The sequence below is a fragment of the Poecilia latipinna genome, unplaced genomic scaffold (assembly GCF_001443285.1).
Source record: "Poecilia latipinna isolate Pla-1442-1.1 unplaced genomic scaffold, P_latipinna-1.0 Scaffold308, whole genome shotgun sequence".
NCBI classification, from domain to species: domain Eukaryota; kingdom Metazoa; phylum Chordata; class Actinopteri; order Cyprinodontiformes; family Poeciliidae; genus Poecilia; species Poecilia latipinna.
Genome location: NW_015112924.1, coordinates 697204 through 716509, shown reverse-complemented (window position 1 = coordinate 716509; position 19306 = coordinate 697204). Strand labels below are relative to the sequence as shown.

Here is a 19306-nt window from a genome sequence, read left to right as displayed (position 1 = left end):
TTTTACTAAAGAATTCAGAAGTGAAAGGTCAAATTAGTTGGCCCTGTGGGCTGTGCTGCATCAGCAACAGGAAACATGTCGAAGAGAAAGAAATTGAATGTAGCAATGATTCAGGGACCATTTTTAGCATGTTTCATGCCAAAGTAGTTGTGTTGAAAGAGCATCAGAAACAAAGATCAGATATAAATAGGAGACTTAAATTTGTTTTAATTTACTTTTTTTTTTAAATATCATATTTGTGCATATCTAGTGAAATAAATAAAAACTGTTTGGTTTTAGAAAAAGAGTACACAACAGCTCTAGGAGGTGAAAGGCAACAAAAGAGTCCAGCTTTTGTCAGTGACCTCTTTTAACCTTTTGACATATCAGTTGTAGAACCTATTTAACTAAACCAAAAACTCTGTGTTCTGCAGAGACAAATTCTCTCATAAATGTTATATACTACCAGGTTTTAAAAATATTTTTATGCTGACAATACTGCAGATGTACTCTGAATTTACTGTCCTTATTCCGTTTTGAGGACAGAGCTAGCATCTGAAAAAAATGTAGGAATACTGATTGTTGATTCTCACACATCAAGCAGTTGGTAAAAAAAAGCAATCAAGATAAAACTGCTCTAGAACCTTATTTTATTTTAGAGCTGGTGAACGATTTGTTATATGTGTGCTGTATGTCCACAGTGCCAACATACACTTGGTACAATCTACCAATTTATGGTTTTCATTCCACATTATGTTCTTATGTTGAATCGAAAGGTTTTTCTTCCTTTATACTAAAACTCCTATTTCCTCAAAAGTGCAGTAGTTTCAGGTTTATTTATGTCACCTATTCCTATTAAATGTGCCAAGAAGCTTGTGTTTAAGCCTTCAGATATTATACTTTATAGAATAAGCTCCATATTGCGTTGAATTTATACCACAATCTTTCAACATTGCAAAACCTTTTTATATAAATTGATGTTTGCAAATGAAAACCTTTTTATGTTCTTTACTGTGTCGACTCTGTTATATTTCAGGTGCATTGTGAGCTGCTTTTATGTTGTTAACACTCTCGTGAAAATTTAAATCTCTGGATCTTTCCTGGTCAAAAATTAAAACAATTGAGAAAAAAAGAAGTAAGACAACAATTACCTCCCTCAACCCCCTCTTTTAAAATGAAAAGCTGAAAAAAATAATAATATTGACAAGTTTATTATGAAATGAAGCAACATTTTACATATAGAAACTACTTTGAAAATCTCACATGCTGCTCATCACTGACAGACTATAATCATTAAATTTCCTGAGTTAAAGATAATTGTGAGTTTTATGACAGTAAATACTAATACATTCATTAATAGTAAATGCATATTTTTCTGAAGTAGCTCTGTAGAAATTTGTCTTATAAAATACAATAAAACCACAAATGAACTGCCTGATGGTCAAAAACAACATGAGTACAAAAAGAAAAAAAAAAAATTAAAATGCCTTGATCTGCTTCAAATGTTACCCTGAGCTAGTCATACAAGCTGTTGCACTTTAAAGGAACCAAGTACTTGACAATAAATTTGTAGATTTTTATACATTCTGAGTTTCAATGTTATAATTTGAGATAGCAAAGTACAACTAATTAATCCCTAACCCATTATAGAAGTTTAGCTTACTCCAAATTTGAGAATTACATGTAAACATTGCCTAAGTCAGTTTAACAAATGAAGTCAGTGCTCAGATAAGTGACAAATAAGGAAAAGAGAGTAAATTGTTATAATTGATGTCAATACTAGCAGTGTAAATGAAATATATTCACTTAATGTAAGGTCTTACATTACGATAATTCTTGAGTGAAATGATTCAACATCTAAATCAAACCTTTGAATGATTTTCCGTCACATATTCTGAATTTGTGGGAAATCTACTTAGAATAGAAGGAGTCATTTGTGTGTTAAGTCATTTGTAGCACATTCTTTTTGTCATAAGCATTGATAGTCTGAAACACCAATTATCAACGTGTTGAGATGAGACAACGATTATATACTACTAGCCCCAGTCCCTTTAAAATATCCTACTTTTATCCCAATCTACAACAATTACAGAGGAAAGAATACAACAATAGTGGAACATTTCTTCATATTAGGCAAAGGAGATGTAAAAAAAACAAACACCATTACTCTGTGTTGATATACAATGTTAGGGCAAGATTGCTTTCCTGACCAAAAGTTTAAAAAAATCTACCAATAAATTTTCACCATGTTTAAAAGAAAAACAAGATAAGCACCAAGACACTCACAAAGCCATTTTCAGTAGTTTGGCTTCTTTGTTACATTTTTCACATTTTGTTAAATGAGCATTTAACCCTTGCTTGTTCTGGAGTTAACACTGACTCCTCAAATTCAATCTAAAACCATCCCTGAGTTTTCAGATTAGCAATCCCTGAGATGAGCTTAAGACGAGGTATTTTTTATAGCGTGTAAAAACATTAAAATCTGATATAAAAACATTAAACATACTCGGGCGCAACAAAAATGAAATATAGAAAACATATTAATGCATCTTGCACATGATTAGAGCAGAGTGGCATTGCATTGGGTTTGGCATAGATAGGAATAACAATGAGCTTTTCTCCTAAAAGGCTCATTGCGCATAAAAAAAATAAAATACTAAAAAGAAAAAAAAATCAAGGATAAACAAGGAAAAGAAAATCCTCACAGTTTAGATCAGTCGTCATTATTCTATGTACCTGCACAGTATGTATTGCATATTCATATTCTTATGTCGCAATATAGTACTGTTACCTTGCATTCAGGTCAAATTAAATTAAGGGAATGATCTTTCAAGCACATATGTACACAGCAGCAAGAGTACCATGATGTTAAGATTGTAAACCAGATCTTCTTCAAGCTTTCACCGACCCATTTGTGTTTTACATGATGATCTCTACTCAAACATTCATTGCTGGTAGGCTTCAAAAGGAGCACAGGGAGAAGATGCGCTGCTTTTGGATGAAAATAAATAAGTAGTATGCATTTCTTAAAAAGGCTTTAGAATAATTTTACATATATATTAATTGGGTGTTAAAGTATCAGTCAGCATCTCCTGTAAAACGGGAGTAATATGCTGTTTGACTAGCTAGGTCTACATGCTTCTCCTTGCAGGCTGGGTGCTCCCGAGTCAAAAGCCTACACAGTGTCTTAAATATCTACCTAGAAATAGATCCAACTGGACATAAAAAAGTAACAGCAGCAGCGAGCTCACAAGAAACATGTCTGATTTTTGCCTCGTTTCTGTTTCTAATTTTAAGCATCCAGAGTAAAGCTGGAGCCCTCAGTAACTCAGTAGAAGCTCAAGTATTTATGCCATGTACGTATAATTTAATCCTGAGAAAATTCAGTCAAATCCAACTTGAAGTAGTCATAAAGCAACAAACTTTTACAGATCAGCCAGTAAAGATAGAATACTGTTCAAAGAGAGATAAAAGTGTGTAAGAAAACCCAGAAATGAAGACCGACTGAATTCAAGCCAAACAGCAGCATTGTGCTGCCCTCTGTAGGCCGGGCGTTCGCCTATTTTTGATTGATTTGCAAGAATGTAGGTGCATCTCAAAGGTGAAAACAACCGAAAAATTACATCAATAATTTAAAAAGTGAAAATTATTTAGCTTCATTACACACAGAGGTATGTATTAAACAAGTATTTTTTTTTTCTGTTCAATTTGATGATACTGAATCAATAAATGAGGAAAATTACTGTATTGCGTAATACTAGTTATACTAGAAGACAATCACAAGGTGTCCTCAACAAAGTCAGTGTGTTACTCTGCTCAATATACTTGTCTGACCTAAACCTGGTCAAAAAGCCAATGGATGTTGCCGAGGGGAAGATGAGACGCCAGACCCACCAATGCAGACGAGCTGAAAGTTGCTTCTAAACCAAGCTATACATCCTGAGCATTTCTGCAGCACCACTGTTTAATCACCTCCATGCTACGCTGCATCGATACAGCAATCTATCCCAAAAGGAGCCCAGACCCGATCAAAGCATACCTATGTTAGCAGGTGTTTCTCTACTTAATATTGTTTTTGAATAATTATCTTGTGTAATATTCTAATTTTGTCAAAAAAAAAAAAAAAACTGAATCGTTTTCAAAATTAACAGAAATAAAACACTTGAGATTATTAAAACTCTGTGTATAATGAATATTTAACGAGTTTCAAATTCTGAATTAAATGATTGAAATTAAGACCTTTCGGTGGCATTCGTGGTTCATCCATAAGAGATGATGGTGTTTGCATAACTAAAAGTGAGAAATGATACATCACAGAACCAAGCTGAGTGGCCTCAACTTTGCCCTGGAGCTTTAAACTCGGTACACTCGCAAGCTTCTGCAAGCTTCTGATGTTCGGACATCGTGACAGGAAACGAAGCAACAGCTTGACACTCTGATGAGGTGAGAATATTGGCTTTGTGCTGTCGAGATTTGGCTGAAATGAAAAGAGTGTTTCAGAAGTCTATTGACCTCATGGTTTTACCAAGCAACCACAAAGCGGTTTTAATTTCTCAGGTCTTAAAGTACACGTGTAGAGTGCAGCAGAGTGTGAAACTGAATCGCTGCAGGTCAGGTTGTTGAGTTACTCTTTATGGTGGTATGTGATGAATAGTTTTCATCCTGTATACATTCTGTAGTGCAAAAAGGATTTGATTTAATCCCAACTAAAATCAGATATCTATAAATATCAGACCTAACATGCACTAGTGAGGTAGACCAGAACAGCCAGCAAAATGCTGAGTACTAAAAAGATAAAAATCAACTTATAAAACAAAATAATTGACCAAAACCCAGAAAACACTTTTTGGTCTGACATTCATTTGGCCCCAGAAATCTGGATGGTCAACAGCAATATTGGCAAATCTCACAGCAGTGCGTTGCCTATACCTATACCCTTAAACCCGTTTTGTGTTTTTTTTTTTTTTCTTTTTTTCTTTCCAAATCAACACACCATCCCTCCCTCCCCACGCAACCCATTTGCTAACATTCATCACAGAGACACTGTCCGGTACATCTGTGCTTTGTCGACAGAAAGGTGTAACAGTCAGGAAGGATACTGAACAGTAAGGCAGCAAAAGTTTAGGTCTATTCTCAACACACTGAGTATAATGCAAACGAAACTGATTAATAAAACTCACAAGGAAAGTGCAGTTACATAAAAGAAATCTGCAAATGCCTGTGAACACCTTTCAGTATTATCTCTACGTATTCCAATGTTCCTGGTAGCAAGGATTCATACATTTAAACTTCCTGAGTGCAACAATGAAGCATTATTCCTGAGTGTTACACCAAATAAAAAGTAATAAAGACAACATTCTTCATGAGTGTTTTTAACCTGAGGTAATTCCAAAAGCAGCTTCAACAGCAAGGGAGGAGAATTGTGTCCCCTCTCTCAACCGTCGAAGCAATTTGATTGGCTCCTGTGCTTCGGCGAGGCTCAATCTCCCATTTAGTCAGAGGTTTCAGGAGGTGGCGCCGGCTGGCTGTGTTCCCCCTCGTCTCCTTTCAAGGGGGACGGTTTTCCCTGAGAAACTGGTGAGGACTGTTGTGCTTTTACTGGACAGCTGGCGACCATGTGGTCAATGCTCTGGCAGAAGTGGCACCTCTTGGGCTGAGGTGGTAACTTGCACTCTTTGGCGTGATGATCCAGGCCTCCGCAGTTATAACATCTACAAGAGAATACATGAAGTTTACGTTTGACATAAACCTGAGAAAGAACAGATCGTGAGCATCCAATGGAATGAAATCGCTCTTTTGAGAAAGTATGGAGACTGTAAGGTGCGAAACATGTCAGAATTTTTTGTTGGATTTACAGCATCATGACATGTAAGGGTTTTGCATGTTGGGTTAGCTGCGGATCTCTGCAACTGCACCTTCACAGCTTCCCTAACTAATGTTCTTCTATTTGGCTCCATCTGTTTGGTTGGACGGCCATGTCTTGGTAGCTTTGCAGGTGTAGGATTCTCTTGTTTTTGGATAATGGGTTGGGCAGTGAACATTGAGATGCTCCAAGCTTGGGATATTGTTTTCGTTACTCGCTCCGGTGAGCTAAACGTCTCGACATTATCCCTGGCCTGCCTGCTGTGCTCCTTCATCCTGCCATTTATATCTTTGCAGAACAGCTGTAATTAAACTGACAAGAAATTATACAGAAGATACTTACAAGGTAAGTGACTTCTGAAGGCACTGGATTTTATTTAAGCATGTCAGAGTAAAGCTGGATTGACAACGGTGCACTTTGTACTTTTTAGATTTTTATATTAAAGAAAAAATATGTATCTTGTTCCTTCAACTGTTGGTCTATTGCAACAAATCTAATTTCACCAGTATCAGGGCCGAGTTAACATATCTTGAAGTTCCTATTAATATATTATTTTAATGCAATAAATTCTACAATATTAATCACAGATGCCTCAAAGAGACATCTTACTTTCCCATTTGTTTGTTTTAAGGAAAACATTAGCCAACAATTTGTAGTCTATCATATTTCCTTTAAAATCTCCCCAAAATTTTCTACTTTACTAAAACGCTTTTTAATTGAGTCAAAAAATATATATAAATAAATAAATACATAAACCTTCCTGGAGAAGCATTTTAATAAAGTAAGTTGGGACCGTTTTTGACTCTCAAGGATCCTAAATTATACATTTCCGCCTCTAGATGGCAATATTTCACCTGCTAAACCCTAGCTCGACTTTTTACATAACTCTCCAATTCAAATGGCATTTGAGGGGATGGTGCAGATCTTCATGAGGAGAACAAGATTTATGAACATTTCAAAACTGCTTGTCACTGAAATAATCCCAGGTTAGGAAACACAACTGCAATTCAAGGCAATATTTTAGCAAGCAGTTTGGTGAAGTTGCTGGAGGTTTTTCTTTAGAGTTGTACAGTTTGTGCTATTTGTCAGCTTGTCGCTGAGAGAAGCTTCCAGTTGGGGCCAGTTCAATCAAAGTGTGGCTCTAGTGTCATCACCATTGAACTTTAGTTAGACTCTATGCATGGGGGTCAGCTGAAGGCATCAGGCTGCCATCGGCCACCGCTGTTTGGACATCATTTATAGAATGGCCACGCGTACAGGGGTGGAAGACAGATGGGTGGTGGGCGTGAGGCAGTTACTCGGTGCCTCCCTGGACCCCCCCGGCCACCTTTGTGGCAGCAGATGAGGTTTGGACGGTGCGGCTGCTGAGGGGTCAGGTTGGCTTTGTGGCCCTGGCTGTTTGAGTGGTGTCAAGGTCTATACCGTCACCATCACAGAGGCTCCTCACATCAGCATCCATCAGGAGGAAAGTGGAAGTGGTCCCTTTGTCTAAAAAAGCTGCAGTAATGACCTCTGAACCCTGACCTCCAACCTCCCTCCAATCCCATCCAAGCCCCCAGCCCTCTTCCTTTTATTCATACATGGTTGCTATGACAACTATGACCCTTAACGCCCCTTGCCTGGGCTCCTGCATCTGTTATCAATTAAATGAACAGGAACTTTTTTCCTTTGCAAAGTGATAGATATGCGAGTTTATCAGTGATCTGAACCAAGCTGGAACAGCGACTCTCTCTAAATAATCAGAACTCCTTCACAGTGCTTCTAATTTATATACATACATAAACTGTTTATTAATAAAAGGTAATCAGTTAATCACATCCCAATCCGTGGAGGACAATCCAGTGTTGCATAACACAAAGCAATGAAGAGAAAACGCACCTTATCCATGAACCAGAGAGGTCTGTGGAGAAGTACTGAACCACGACGGCCTCCCAGGACTCTGAGGCCATAATGATCTCTGTTCTCACACTCACTTCGCTCTGGTTGTAATCACAACTGACATGTGGTGAAGTTGATACACCTCTAACCTTGCATCATACTGACACTCGGAGTGATCTGCAAACACTGATCTCTTTAGCTCCTTTAGTTTCGCCTGATAAAAGCCACATAGTTCCCTTGTAGTCCATCTTGGGGTCTTAAGATAAAGATACATTTTAATTCTGGCTTTGTAAGCGAATCCCTTTATGCCATTTCTGCCTCTGGACCAATTAGATTAAATCTTTCTTTTTACTCTCAAAACATGGATTTGGATAAAGTTACGATGTGTGAGTTGTTTGCCGGATTGTTGGACACCTCCATGTGTGCATCAAGTTATATCCAAACAAAATCACCTATAGTAATCAACAAACTTGCATCTTATCTTGAGAAAAGTAAAAGGGAAATCTAAAGTCTGTCTTTGCAGGATTAATTTTGGATTTAGAGGAAAACTTCTGTCCGTTGAGGAGGGTTGGTAGGAAGAGGGAGAAAGTGGGCAGATCTGAATTCACCAGGGACGAGCAGATTTAAACAGTTATTGATCCAGGTCACACGTCAGGCCCTGCTGATGTGACCCTGGGTAGAGCTCAAAGCGGGGGGTTGGGATCCAGGGAAAGGCACAAAAGTGAGGAGAAACTACAAACACCATTGTACATCTGATCCAAGCAGAACACACACACACACACACAAAAATCACAAACATTTTACAACAACTTCAATTGTATGCGATTCTCAGTTCAAAAATACTAATCAAATTATGCCTTTGCCAGTCATTTTCTTAAATGAAATTCTTCCAAGATTAGGACACGTGAAGTAATTCTTCACTGCAAAAAGACCAAATGTTTCACAAAAAATCTGAAGTGAAATTGTGAGTCTCGTTATTTAACTTAACAGACTTTAAAGAAAAAAAAAAATGTTTTGCCCAAAGTATTGAATGTACAGCCCAATTTATAAAATGTAGATACATTTTGATATCTGTCCCTTCAGGTAATAAAGGGTTAAAACTAGGAAACCACAATACATGGATGTGCAATCATTTCTGCCTTATTGTGTGAAATATTGCAGTTTTAATGGGCTGCCTGGACATCGTATTATATTTTGAGAGCAACAGATTCAGGCTCTGTCAGTTGATAATATATGTGAACAGCAGGATATTGATCATTAATGTCAACACTCAATGTGTATTTTTAATGGCAAAGGTGCTAAAGCTTATGGAGAGGGGTCAAAGAAGAGGAGTCTGAAAAATGTGTGTTGTAATTGATATTGTCACTGAAATTTTCAGGCATATTATTTAGGAATATTTCTTTTCCTGTGCAGCATCTATTAAAACCCGCCCTTTTGGGTAATTTTCTCCATTTTTGAGGTTTTATGTATTCCTTTTTTTTTTTTTTTTTTTTTTTCAAATTACCTTCACTCTCTTTTATTCAAAACCTCCCAGTTTGCCAGTACGTACCTGTCTCCCTTTGAGCGGCGCTTTTGGACCTTTTTGCCTTTGGGCCTCCGCTCGCTGCCCACACAGTGGATGCCGCCCGGTCCAGTAACCCGCTGCGACTCGAGGCCCTTCGATGACTTCTTGAAGGTAAACTCGACCGCTTCGCCTTCCTTCAGGCTGCGGAAACCTTCCATGTGCAGCTTGCTCTGAAAGGCAAGAAAGCAAGAGCTCATTCAACTTTAACCTCTTGTTGTTTGGGAAACTCCAAATGTGGAAATCATTTTTCTCACAGTAAATCTGATAGAAGGGGGTGCTTGATTTCTCTTCAACTCATTTGTATGGGGAAAAACTGCAGATGATTTTGCCCCCATTGACTAGATCATGGTTACCGTTGGCTTGTAGAAACATTTATCCCAGTTTAAAATCAGAACCCAACCACTCTTATCAAGTATGTGGTATTTTATGCTTATAACCAAATAAGCCATACGAAGCTCATCATTCCTTCTCCACAGCTAGTTTTCACATCATGCACTACAAAAGTGATGGTGACCCAATGCTGAATTTTCATATTATTATTTTTCTGCATTTAGGAGAAAAAAACTGACGAGGATAATCTTCAATCAAGCCCCCCCCGACCTCCACTCTTCCTCATCCCCCATCCTCACCGGAGGAGCAGCATTCCACACTGCCGCCCCCACCCCCACCTTTTTTTCCCACCCACATCACAAAGCTCCACTAACACACTGACCACCACCACTAACCCTAAACTACAGGATGCAGGGGTTGGTGCTCGCGTTGGGGGTGGGGTGACACGGCAAGCAAGGCATCTCTCTGTGAAGGCTGGGGGTCAGGGTGACATTCCTCGGATAGTTGTTTGGCAGAAAGATGTGAAAAGATATAAACTCACAAGGAGCACAAATGACCAATATCTCACCTTGATAGCATCGTTTTCACTCAAGATCTTTGTGGGAAGGAGCTGATAACTTCACTTTGTTACAGGTTTGATGACATTAGGTGGATCTGCTTACTTAATAAACAATGGGCCTGCAGGCTTGAATGTTTAACTGCCTTTTTATTGATGCCACAGTCACCTGAAGAGAAAAGAGCCCTCTCCTTAACATGTGCAAAGAGCATTTCCACCTCCAAAACAAATGCAGGAAAGATAAAAACAGAGAAAAGGTGTGGGACAGGTTTGTGGAGAAATACCTCAGACTGGTTAACGCATCATGGGAAGCCCCTCAAAAAACAAATTCCTAGGTGGGATTGTAAGATTATATTGTCACGCAGGCCGCAAACTGTTGACATAAGAACAGCCCGCTGTAATTTAGCAAATCTGCTTTGATAAAACGGTAATCCTGTCTCTTTGATTTTATTTTGGAGCAAAGCTTCATCCTTTTGTGTGTTATAACTAAACGTCTGGATGTTTTGTAGGTCAAAACTCATTGGAACCCAACAGAACATGCAATTCATTGTAAGGGAAGTCATTTTGGAAATGGGCCTCTAAGAAAACACGGATTAAATCTTTAAATGCTGCTCCTGAAAAAGACAATCAGAGGTTTCGGTGAACTGCATACCTCCCCCCCACCACCACCCATCCAGCCTCATTTGAAAAACAAGCATGGTCTGTATAATATTTTACATTTCGAGCACCATTTGTGAGAAATAACATCTGATTGGCAAGATGGACGTCCCAGAACCACTCTTCACCCGGTGACCGTTAATCCACTTCCTCTCTCAAACGTGTGAACATCCCCACCCCCATAACTCACCCTCAACCTACCACATGGCCACTCTCACACAGGTAAAGCATCAGGATGGGGGGTTTCTTTTCTTCTCTTTATCCTTCAAGGACCTGATGTGGAGGTGCTATTTGTGGGGTCTAGAGTAAACTACATTAGAATATGTCTGGAAGCGAAGCAAGGCAAAGAAAGACATCAGAGTGGAGAGGGACAATAGAAAGACTTCTGCTGGGACAAAGAGAGGCTCGGGGCACGGCTGAGGGGTGCTTGATTCGGATGCATGGCTCTATTGTCCACCGGCACAAAGGCCAGCGAACCGTGGGACTTAATTTTTCCTCGACGCGTGGCCACTAATTTTAGGATGCATGGCTTTACTTTTCGTCAGATTCTCTGCATCAATTTTCTCTAATGAAAAAAAGTAAACATTACTACTTTTTCGATCGATGCAACTCACAAGCCTACGTTTTACTCAGCAGGTTGTTTTTATTTATGGCTTATTATAACACCCAACATATAATTTTTGAATGCACATTACTGAGGCTTCTGCCTCTTTAAAATGTTTGTACTTTGCCTTTCCTGCTGTATCACATGCTATTCTCATCTTGTAGCCTCTTATTGAGGACCAAAGTCCAAGATAGCCAGATGTGACTTAACTCAAACAACAATAGATATTTTAAAGAAAACTGTGATGAAAGTCTGTGTATTACTTGTGATAATTTTAAAGGTCAGTGTAGTGAATCAGGTGCTTGTAGATTCATTTGCTTACGGAAAATGGGATAAATACACAATGAGAAAAGCTTAATGGATCAATCATAATACACTGAAATCAGTTACTGGAAAAGCGGTTTTGTTAGAAGATTTCAAGACTGTGTTTTCTTATTTTTTTTTTTATACCCTGCTTTTAACAAGCTAATTTGAAAAATTATATTGTCAATAGAAATACAAGGTCACCATTATAAAAGCCAGTAAGTTAAAGCTGATCTGAGATGTGATACCACTAAAAAATATATAAAACAACCTGAGTAAAGTTTGCAGAGAAATAATTTAATTCCACTTTAAATATCTAATTTCTTTCAATCTTGCCATTCAGAATGTGAGGTTTTACTCCATTAGACCAAATGCATGATTTTTGATGCACATATTTCTGCGAACTCTGCCTTCTTGAAGAAAGTTGCTACTGCTTTCAAAAAATTGCTTTGTTACGTCCTACTTTTGTCTTCTTCCCTCAGGTAGAAGATTTAAATCAATAATGGACACGGACACCTTCTAAGAAGAAGTTTTTGTGGAGTTAAAGGCCCTTTCAAATGCTTACAAGGAAATAAGATATTTCAAAAATGGATTATCAGTAAAATAGTCTTTCATAATGTGGTATAATAAAAATGATAAGTTCTTTAGAAGGGAGTAGGGGCCAGTGCATCAATTGTTTTTGTATTAGGTTTATGCTATTAAAAACATGCAATCCGTGTCTTTTTGGTTGAGGAGGACACAGTACATAATAATAACAAAATGCCGAATGTATCAATTATGATACAATAAAAAAAAAAATAGTCCAGTTATTGTTTCATTTAAAACAATCCAATATAAAATGTTTGGCTTTTAAAAGGTTGAATGTTTGTGCTATTAATTCTTGTATCAGTCTCTGAAGGGTTAGTAGATTAAAGTAATACCAAAGCTTATCAATGGAAATTGATAAAGGATTGGATGCTGACAACGGAGAACTTTGCAGAATAACATTAATAAAACTTCAAATGGCTTCAACTCTCTAACTACTGGAGATCTAAACTGCAGGTTTCTATCGTCTGTTGTTTAAGAGAATGAGTAATGAAATGCCCAGCTTCCTGCAGCTTTCACAATAAAAAAAACAAAAAAAACCCCCTCACAATTATAACTCTGTAAGCGCCATCATGGCCAGATGGTAGAAAGACAGAAACAGGGGCTGCATGTGAAATCATGGAAACTTCATGCAAGTGGGTCCAATGTTTTCACAGCCCAAGATAGACTGTTGTTGCATAAACAAGACAAGGCACCTAAAAATAGTCCTTTTCAAAGAAGGGTTTAGCAATAAATTGTAGTGTACCTCTATACTGCCAACACACACACAGGCACAGGGAGGAGGGTGGAAGGGCTGACCAGACAGCAGAGAGCCTTTAATCATTTTATGACAGGAACTCTGAGGTGATTGAGCAGCTCGTAGGGATTCCTCTCATTCACATGCTAAACGTCGTCTTATCAGACAGAAGTGGAGGCGCTCTCTCACAGATGAGACCAAGGCAGAAACTTGTTGCTGGGAAAGTTTAAAGTAGCCGTCTTAACTTTTATGATCAAGTCAGAGAGAAAAGGGCATAAACATGAAAAGCAGTGATATTTAACAGTTTATTTAAGGTGTTTTCATGGATCACAAGTCTAATCGGCAAGCCGTTATTCAATTCAGAAGAAAGGCACCGTCTTAAATGATATTAAAAAAAAAAAAAAGATTATTTAGTTTTCATTGTCATAAATATGTGCACACATTTCTGTGCAGCTTAGTAGCCTTGTTGTAAGCCTGTTAAGGTGTGTAAGCCAGGCCAGACTTAAGCAAGGGCTTAGTGGGAAAGTACTTGAAGTTTTGGGAACCTCAAAAAATATCATTTTAAATAAGTGCATGATATGTTGACAGTATTCCAGAAGTGTCCATGTGGTTTCAGTTGTTAGATTTTTCTGCCAATAATTAATATGCAACTATTTGAAAACAGGTATCTCACAAACTAAAACCTTTTACCTCAGACACATCTTCATGATGGACATTTCATCCCTCTGGCTGTGAGGTAGCTGACTTTTTGTTGTACAAATTGGAGCCTCAGGAGTTTTATTTTGTTTTGTTCCCCCGCCCCCCGATCAACAATGTACTTTTACAACCAATGATTTAATTCATTTTTAAATTTTACTCCTAATCTACTAAAGATAAACTAAATCTACCAGCAGGACAGATGGGTCATAATTTCTCATATTTTTACCAAAAGGTAACCCAAACAGCTATCAGAAAATGGAAATGAGGGTTTCAGATTATGCAATTAAATTAGCCTTTGCATAATCTTTTATCTTTGTAAAATAACCTCCGATTAGCAATGCTAAACTACATACATATGCAATTGTAGTACTGTTAGAAAAAAATAACAAAATCTGGGTTTGAAAATTGGAATTCACCTGAAGTGTCTTCCTTTGTTTTTAGTGTATTTTGGTGAATTCATCACATTGCCACATATAGGCCTGACAAGGCCAGTTGCACATTTTTAGATGATGTTTCCTGACTTTTCTGGAAATGATGCCATACTTGTAGTGAACTGTCTAAAAACAAGACATACAATGACTAAAAATAAATTGTGGACAATTTAAAACCTTGATGATTATGTGCACCTAACTGTCAACCTACTGTACTTTGCATGAGTAAAATACATCTAAAGAAAAAGATAAAAAGTAACTCTGAACCAGTGTCCCTGCCTAATGTGTGTTCAGTCTCTTCCACAACCCAGTAGCAGCAGATGGATGATGATAATAATGAGCCAGAGGGTTTCCTCTGTTTAATACCATTAATTTCCACTCTTGCTCTGTTTCTGCAAAGTCTCGATGCAATCGGCCCAGCTTACTTAGCCTGACATTATATGATTAACTGACGTTGACTGTACTGTATTATAATGAAGATCAAATAGGAATCTGATCAAACCATTCTAACACACACACTTTGATATAAACCGTTCTATTACAGCTGTTGTTGTCCTCAATATTTTGCAGCCTCTAGCAGGTTTTCTTTCAAGATTTTCCAGCTTTTCTCTAAAACCACCTTCTCATCAACCTAAACTGGCTTCCCTGTCCACGCTGAACAAAAGCATCTCCACAGCATAATGCCGCTACCATCCTGTTTCTCGTTCGGAATGGTGCGCTTAGTGCTGTGCACAATTCTACTTCTCCACCAAACTGGTTTTGCTGCTAAGCTGATGTTTGATTCTTGCTTGGCATCATTTCCTTCTGTTCCTGATAAACTAACACAAATACGTGATCTTTTACAATACCAAGTCTGAGTCGGGACAGAAGAACCTCTTTCATCAGAAGCTAGATCAAGACTCAGGGAGACCAGCAGCCAATCAGAAATCACTGTTCAGGGGTTTGTTTTGACATTGATCCAATTAAAAACAATACTAAGCATCATTATTCAGAAAAATGTTAAATTGGAGAAACACAAGCAGTTTCAGTTCAGTTTATTTATATAGAACCAAGTCACAATACATCATCCCAAGGAAATCAATCTTACCACTGTTTATTTTTATATCACCCATCACAGAGCTAAAGTAGACTTCTGACCTGCATCAAGCTGATGTTTTCCATTGATTTGATAAATGCCATTACCGACTAGTTTCTTTAACACTGTGTTATGTAAAGCATGCTGTAAATATTGCTCTTTTCCCATTTTTTTAATGCTGCTGGTACTGGTGATCCATTGGTTAGGATTGTGTTCACGAGCAACCCTTTTTTTGTTTAAAAAAGAAACGGTGAAAATAAAATTATAGCAGCAATAAGGGGTCAACAACTTACAGGAATTAATAATCTGTTTTGTGTAGTCAAACTTTCTGCTCTACCATCCTCCATAAAAATTTAAATAAAACATAAAATAGAGGGAGATGAGATGAGGCTCTGACTCAGATAATGGGTTGTAGAAAAAAGCAAACCATTTTTTTTTTTTTTAAAGAATCAGTTAGGAGCCGACTCTAGCACCAACATTGGGACCAATTCAGTGAAAAAGTTCACAAAGAGTTTTGCACATACATCAATTCCCATCTGTCAGCCTAACAGCTGGACTAATTTCCAAATATATTCATGGATATAAAGTGGATCTGCTAATCTTGTAAATTGACATTTGTCGTTATTAGGATCTGTGCAAATCACCTGAACTGAAACTTGTGTCAGTAGGGCACCAACACTACAGCACAGAAACCCACATCCTGTTAAATCCGCCCCTGTGCCTCTTGTGATTCCACCGTGTGTGTGTTTTTTTATTTCCTGTTATAAAAAGTTTTATAAAGAAAGCCAAGAGATATCCTAATATTACAAAACGTTGTTTTTTTTTCAAAAGAAAACCTTACAGCAAACATCCATCTAAGTCAAGTGAATTAGTCTTTTCGTTCTACCTTAGACTGCAAAGCTGAGTCAGTTTTACAATTTATGCATCTAAACTTGTCTCTTTTCAAAACTCTAATCAATTGCTGCAAGAAGTAAAAGAACAAAAGATTAAGACACTTAAACTAATTGTGTTCGATTAGAAACGAGTAACGAGTGAGAAAAAACGGATGATCAGTGGGCTAAAAATGATCAGAGGAAAAGAAAAGAGGAGTCTGGAACTTTTTTGTTGGGATTCTGCAGGAAGAGCGGCCAGACCTACCTGATGGACAAACACATCAACCGGTTCGTCCAGCGGCACTCCCTCTCTGTTGGTCATGGACAGGAACCCGAAGCCCATGCGGACGTTGAACCACTTGCACACCCCGGAGCCGTGGAAGGACTGCGTGTCTTCCTCTGTGCTCGGTCCCTCATCTACCTCCGTCTTGCACACTCCTGCAAATTCAACATTTGTTCACAATAAGGATTACAAAAAAAAAAAAAAAAAAAAAAACCCCCCCCCCTTTAACCAACAAAACGCAAATTTGTAAAAATTTAAAAATGTTAATTTCTGCGGATCAGTAATCGATATGAATCAATGACTGAGCACGCCGTGCTGAGGCTTCAGTATATATTTTCGATTTAAACGCCAGCAGTTGCACAACATTGTTCAAGAAACATGCGCAAAACTTTCTTTTTTAAATATGCGTAAAACTTTCATTCAAATGTGCGCAAAACTTTCAGAAAATGCAACTATTTAAAGAGTCGAATTTGAGTGCATTGCTCGTCACGTGTGCGAACAATGGCTTACAACGCTCCTTCACAATCAGTGAGACAGTCGATCCGAAAACAGCTTAATTAACTCGGAACATTAACGTGCTGCTCATGAAGTTTACTCCACCTGGGAACTCCTGGTTAGAAACGGAACCCATGTCTTCTGCCTCAGCCTTGAGTCAAAAATCAGCACCCAAGATACAATATTCTCTTTCTTTTTTTTTTTTTTAATTTGTAGCCCTCAACCTGGGTAATCCGCACAGATTGCCACTTTCATGCAAAATGCTGCGAAAAGCAGAAGCTGCGCAGCGAGAGGGAAAGCGGGAGAAGGGAGGTAAACAAAAGGGGGCTGGCAACCTATCCCCCCCTCCTTTGCTCAACAATGAGAAGTGGGGAGGGGGAGAATTTTTGCTGAAGAATCTCCACCACCACCACCACTTCCACTACCTCACACCCCAATAACATTCCAAACAATGCAACCAAACCCTGCCCCTCCATAAGGCAACTCCGAGCACGCTTTAAAGATAAAACTCTGCAAAAAGCATCCCGACGTTCAAGCTTACCTTCTGCCATGCCTGTGGGCCAGTTCGGTCCCAGTTCCCACTGCTGTTCTCTCCTGGATCGCTGCTTTTAGCTCCCCTGCAGTGGTCAGCACTGTTGGTCAATACAAATGACAATTTCTTATCCGACAAACCCCCCACGCACTCTCTCGGTCATGTCCACGTGATTCACGATTACAGTCCCCAAGGATGCATATGCATTGTGTGATGGAAGGACCAATCAACACAAAATGAATAAATTGATGTTCCATTCAGAGCTGGACTTCTGCAGCAGTGGGGTGGCTGTGGCAAACTGCAGCATCAGTTGGTCCACACATGCTGAATCTGCATTATTTTGCTCTTAAAGTGTCCTCATGTGCAAAAAGGTCTGAAATTTAACATGCAATTTAGTTCAAAAATACTTTCTCAGTATTTGTATTGTTTTATTTTATCCTGTTTGCAACAAAAATGGCAATCTGGTAAAATGACTATGGATCATGAGGTGAGATTCTGAAAAAATATCTTGTAATATTATTATTGTCACGTTTCATTCGATTCGTCTGAAACTGAAAATCGAACATTATTTATTCATTTTAGTAGTATTATTATTTAACTCATATCTAATTCACTGTAGTACAAAAGCCAGAAAATTAGGTAAAATGCCAATGGAAGACAAGGTATTATTATTATTATTATTATTATTATTATTATTATTATTATTATTATTATTGAATTTTTGAATTTACTGTCATTAATTAAACTTAATTTGATTGCTTTGAATTTAAAATATGCTGATTTTAAAAAAGTGCCCAAGTATGGCATTTATGAAGTAAATCCTTGTTGTTCCTTTCCAGATCAAAAAGAAGAAGAAGAAAAAAAAAACTTTTATAAAATCATCACGGTGCTGATTAAAACAAGCAAACGAATTCATGGATCAATAGTGATTGATCACATCAGCTTGAAACGTTGACTCGCGTCTTTTGTGGAGCAATAGACGCGTTAAAGAACGAGGATGTCAAAAAAAAAAAGAACTTCAAAATAAAACAGTGCAGATTATCAAACGAAATTCGTTCAAATTGCATACATACTTTGAACAAAGAAATGGAAAAGAAGGCAAAAAATAATTCTCTAGTATAGTTTTCTTTTTCTCTTTTTTTATTTAATCTTGTTTGTAACAAAAGTTAAAGGAAACATTCCCTGCACCCGGGATTTCTTTGAATTACTACGTTGTTAGGATACCAATAGAAATGTCACATGCGTTAAATACATCTAAAAATGTCAAGTTGTTATCACAAATAGACTGAACAATATGTGAGTGAAGTTTTATCAATGCGACCACAACGACCCCTTGTGGATCCGAAAAACCCTTAAATGTTACATAATTGACTTACACAGAAAATGACAATAACACTAAAGCGATGACAGAACAACAGAAAATCAGTTGGAATATACATTACTTGTTTTCACTGTTTTCACGTTGAGCGGTGAAAAAAAAGACACATGGAGAAAATATTATCTGAAATCTTATTTCAATTAAATTCAGTGAGGAAAAAAACAACATGCTTATTACACAGAAAGTAATCGTTTCACTCTGAATGAAGATGGTTTACAGCTGATGAAAACCCACAGTTCTGTTTACCAGACAATTAGAATTTTACTCAAGATTAAATAAAAGAGGACATTTGTCATTTAATAATCTACATAACAATGTGGAAGATTGCTGACTTGGCAGTTACCCAGCAGACATCCTCTAGGAGCTGGCAGTTTTATTATTTGAAAGTTGAGTGGAAGGAAAAAGTGTGGCAAAATTTGGCTTTAAGCAATGGATCCATCCTGAGCATAGCAAAATAGCTTAAATAATCTCTAACTATTTGCAATA

At 37.8% G+C, this 19306-nt stretch overlaps 1 protein-coding gene across 2 annotated transcripts; it reads right to left on the bottom strand.

The window, feature by feature from the left end:
• Positions 1–1174: 1174 nt before the first annotated feature.
• lin28aa (lin-28 homolog Aa) lies at positions 1175–17668 on the bottom strand. Of its 2 annotated transcripts, none has more exons than XM_015034684.1 (4): positions 17452–17668; positions 16398–16570; positions 9270–9454; positions 1175–5690 (listed from the first exon to the last, which is right to left on the bottom strand). In XM_015034684.1, the coding sequence occupies exons 1-4, from the start codon at positions 17459–17461 to the stop codon at positions 5471–5473; spliced, it is 588 nt and encodes a 195-aa protein (XP_014890170.1). In that variant the 5' UTR covers positions 17462–17668; the 3' UTR covers positions 1175–5470. The 2 variants fall into 2 exon arrangements, with proteins under 2 accessions (XP_014890170.1, XP_014890169.1); XM_015034683.1 differs by lacking the exon at positions 17452–17668 and adding an exon at positions 17016–17431.
• Positions 17669–19306: the final 1638 nt, after the last annotated feature.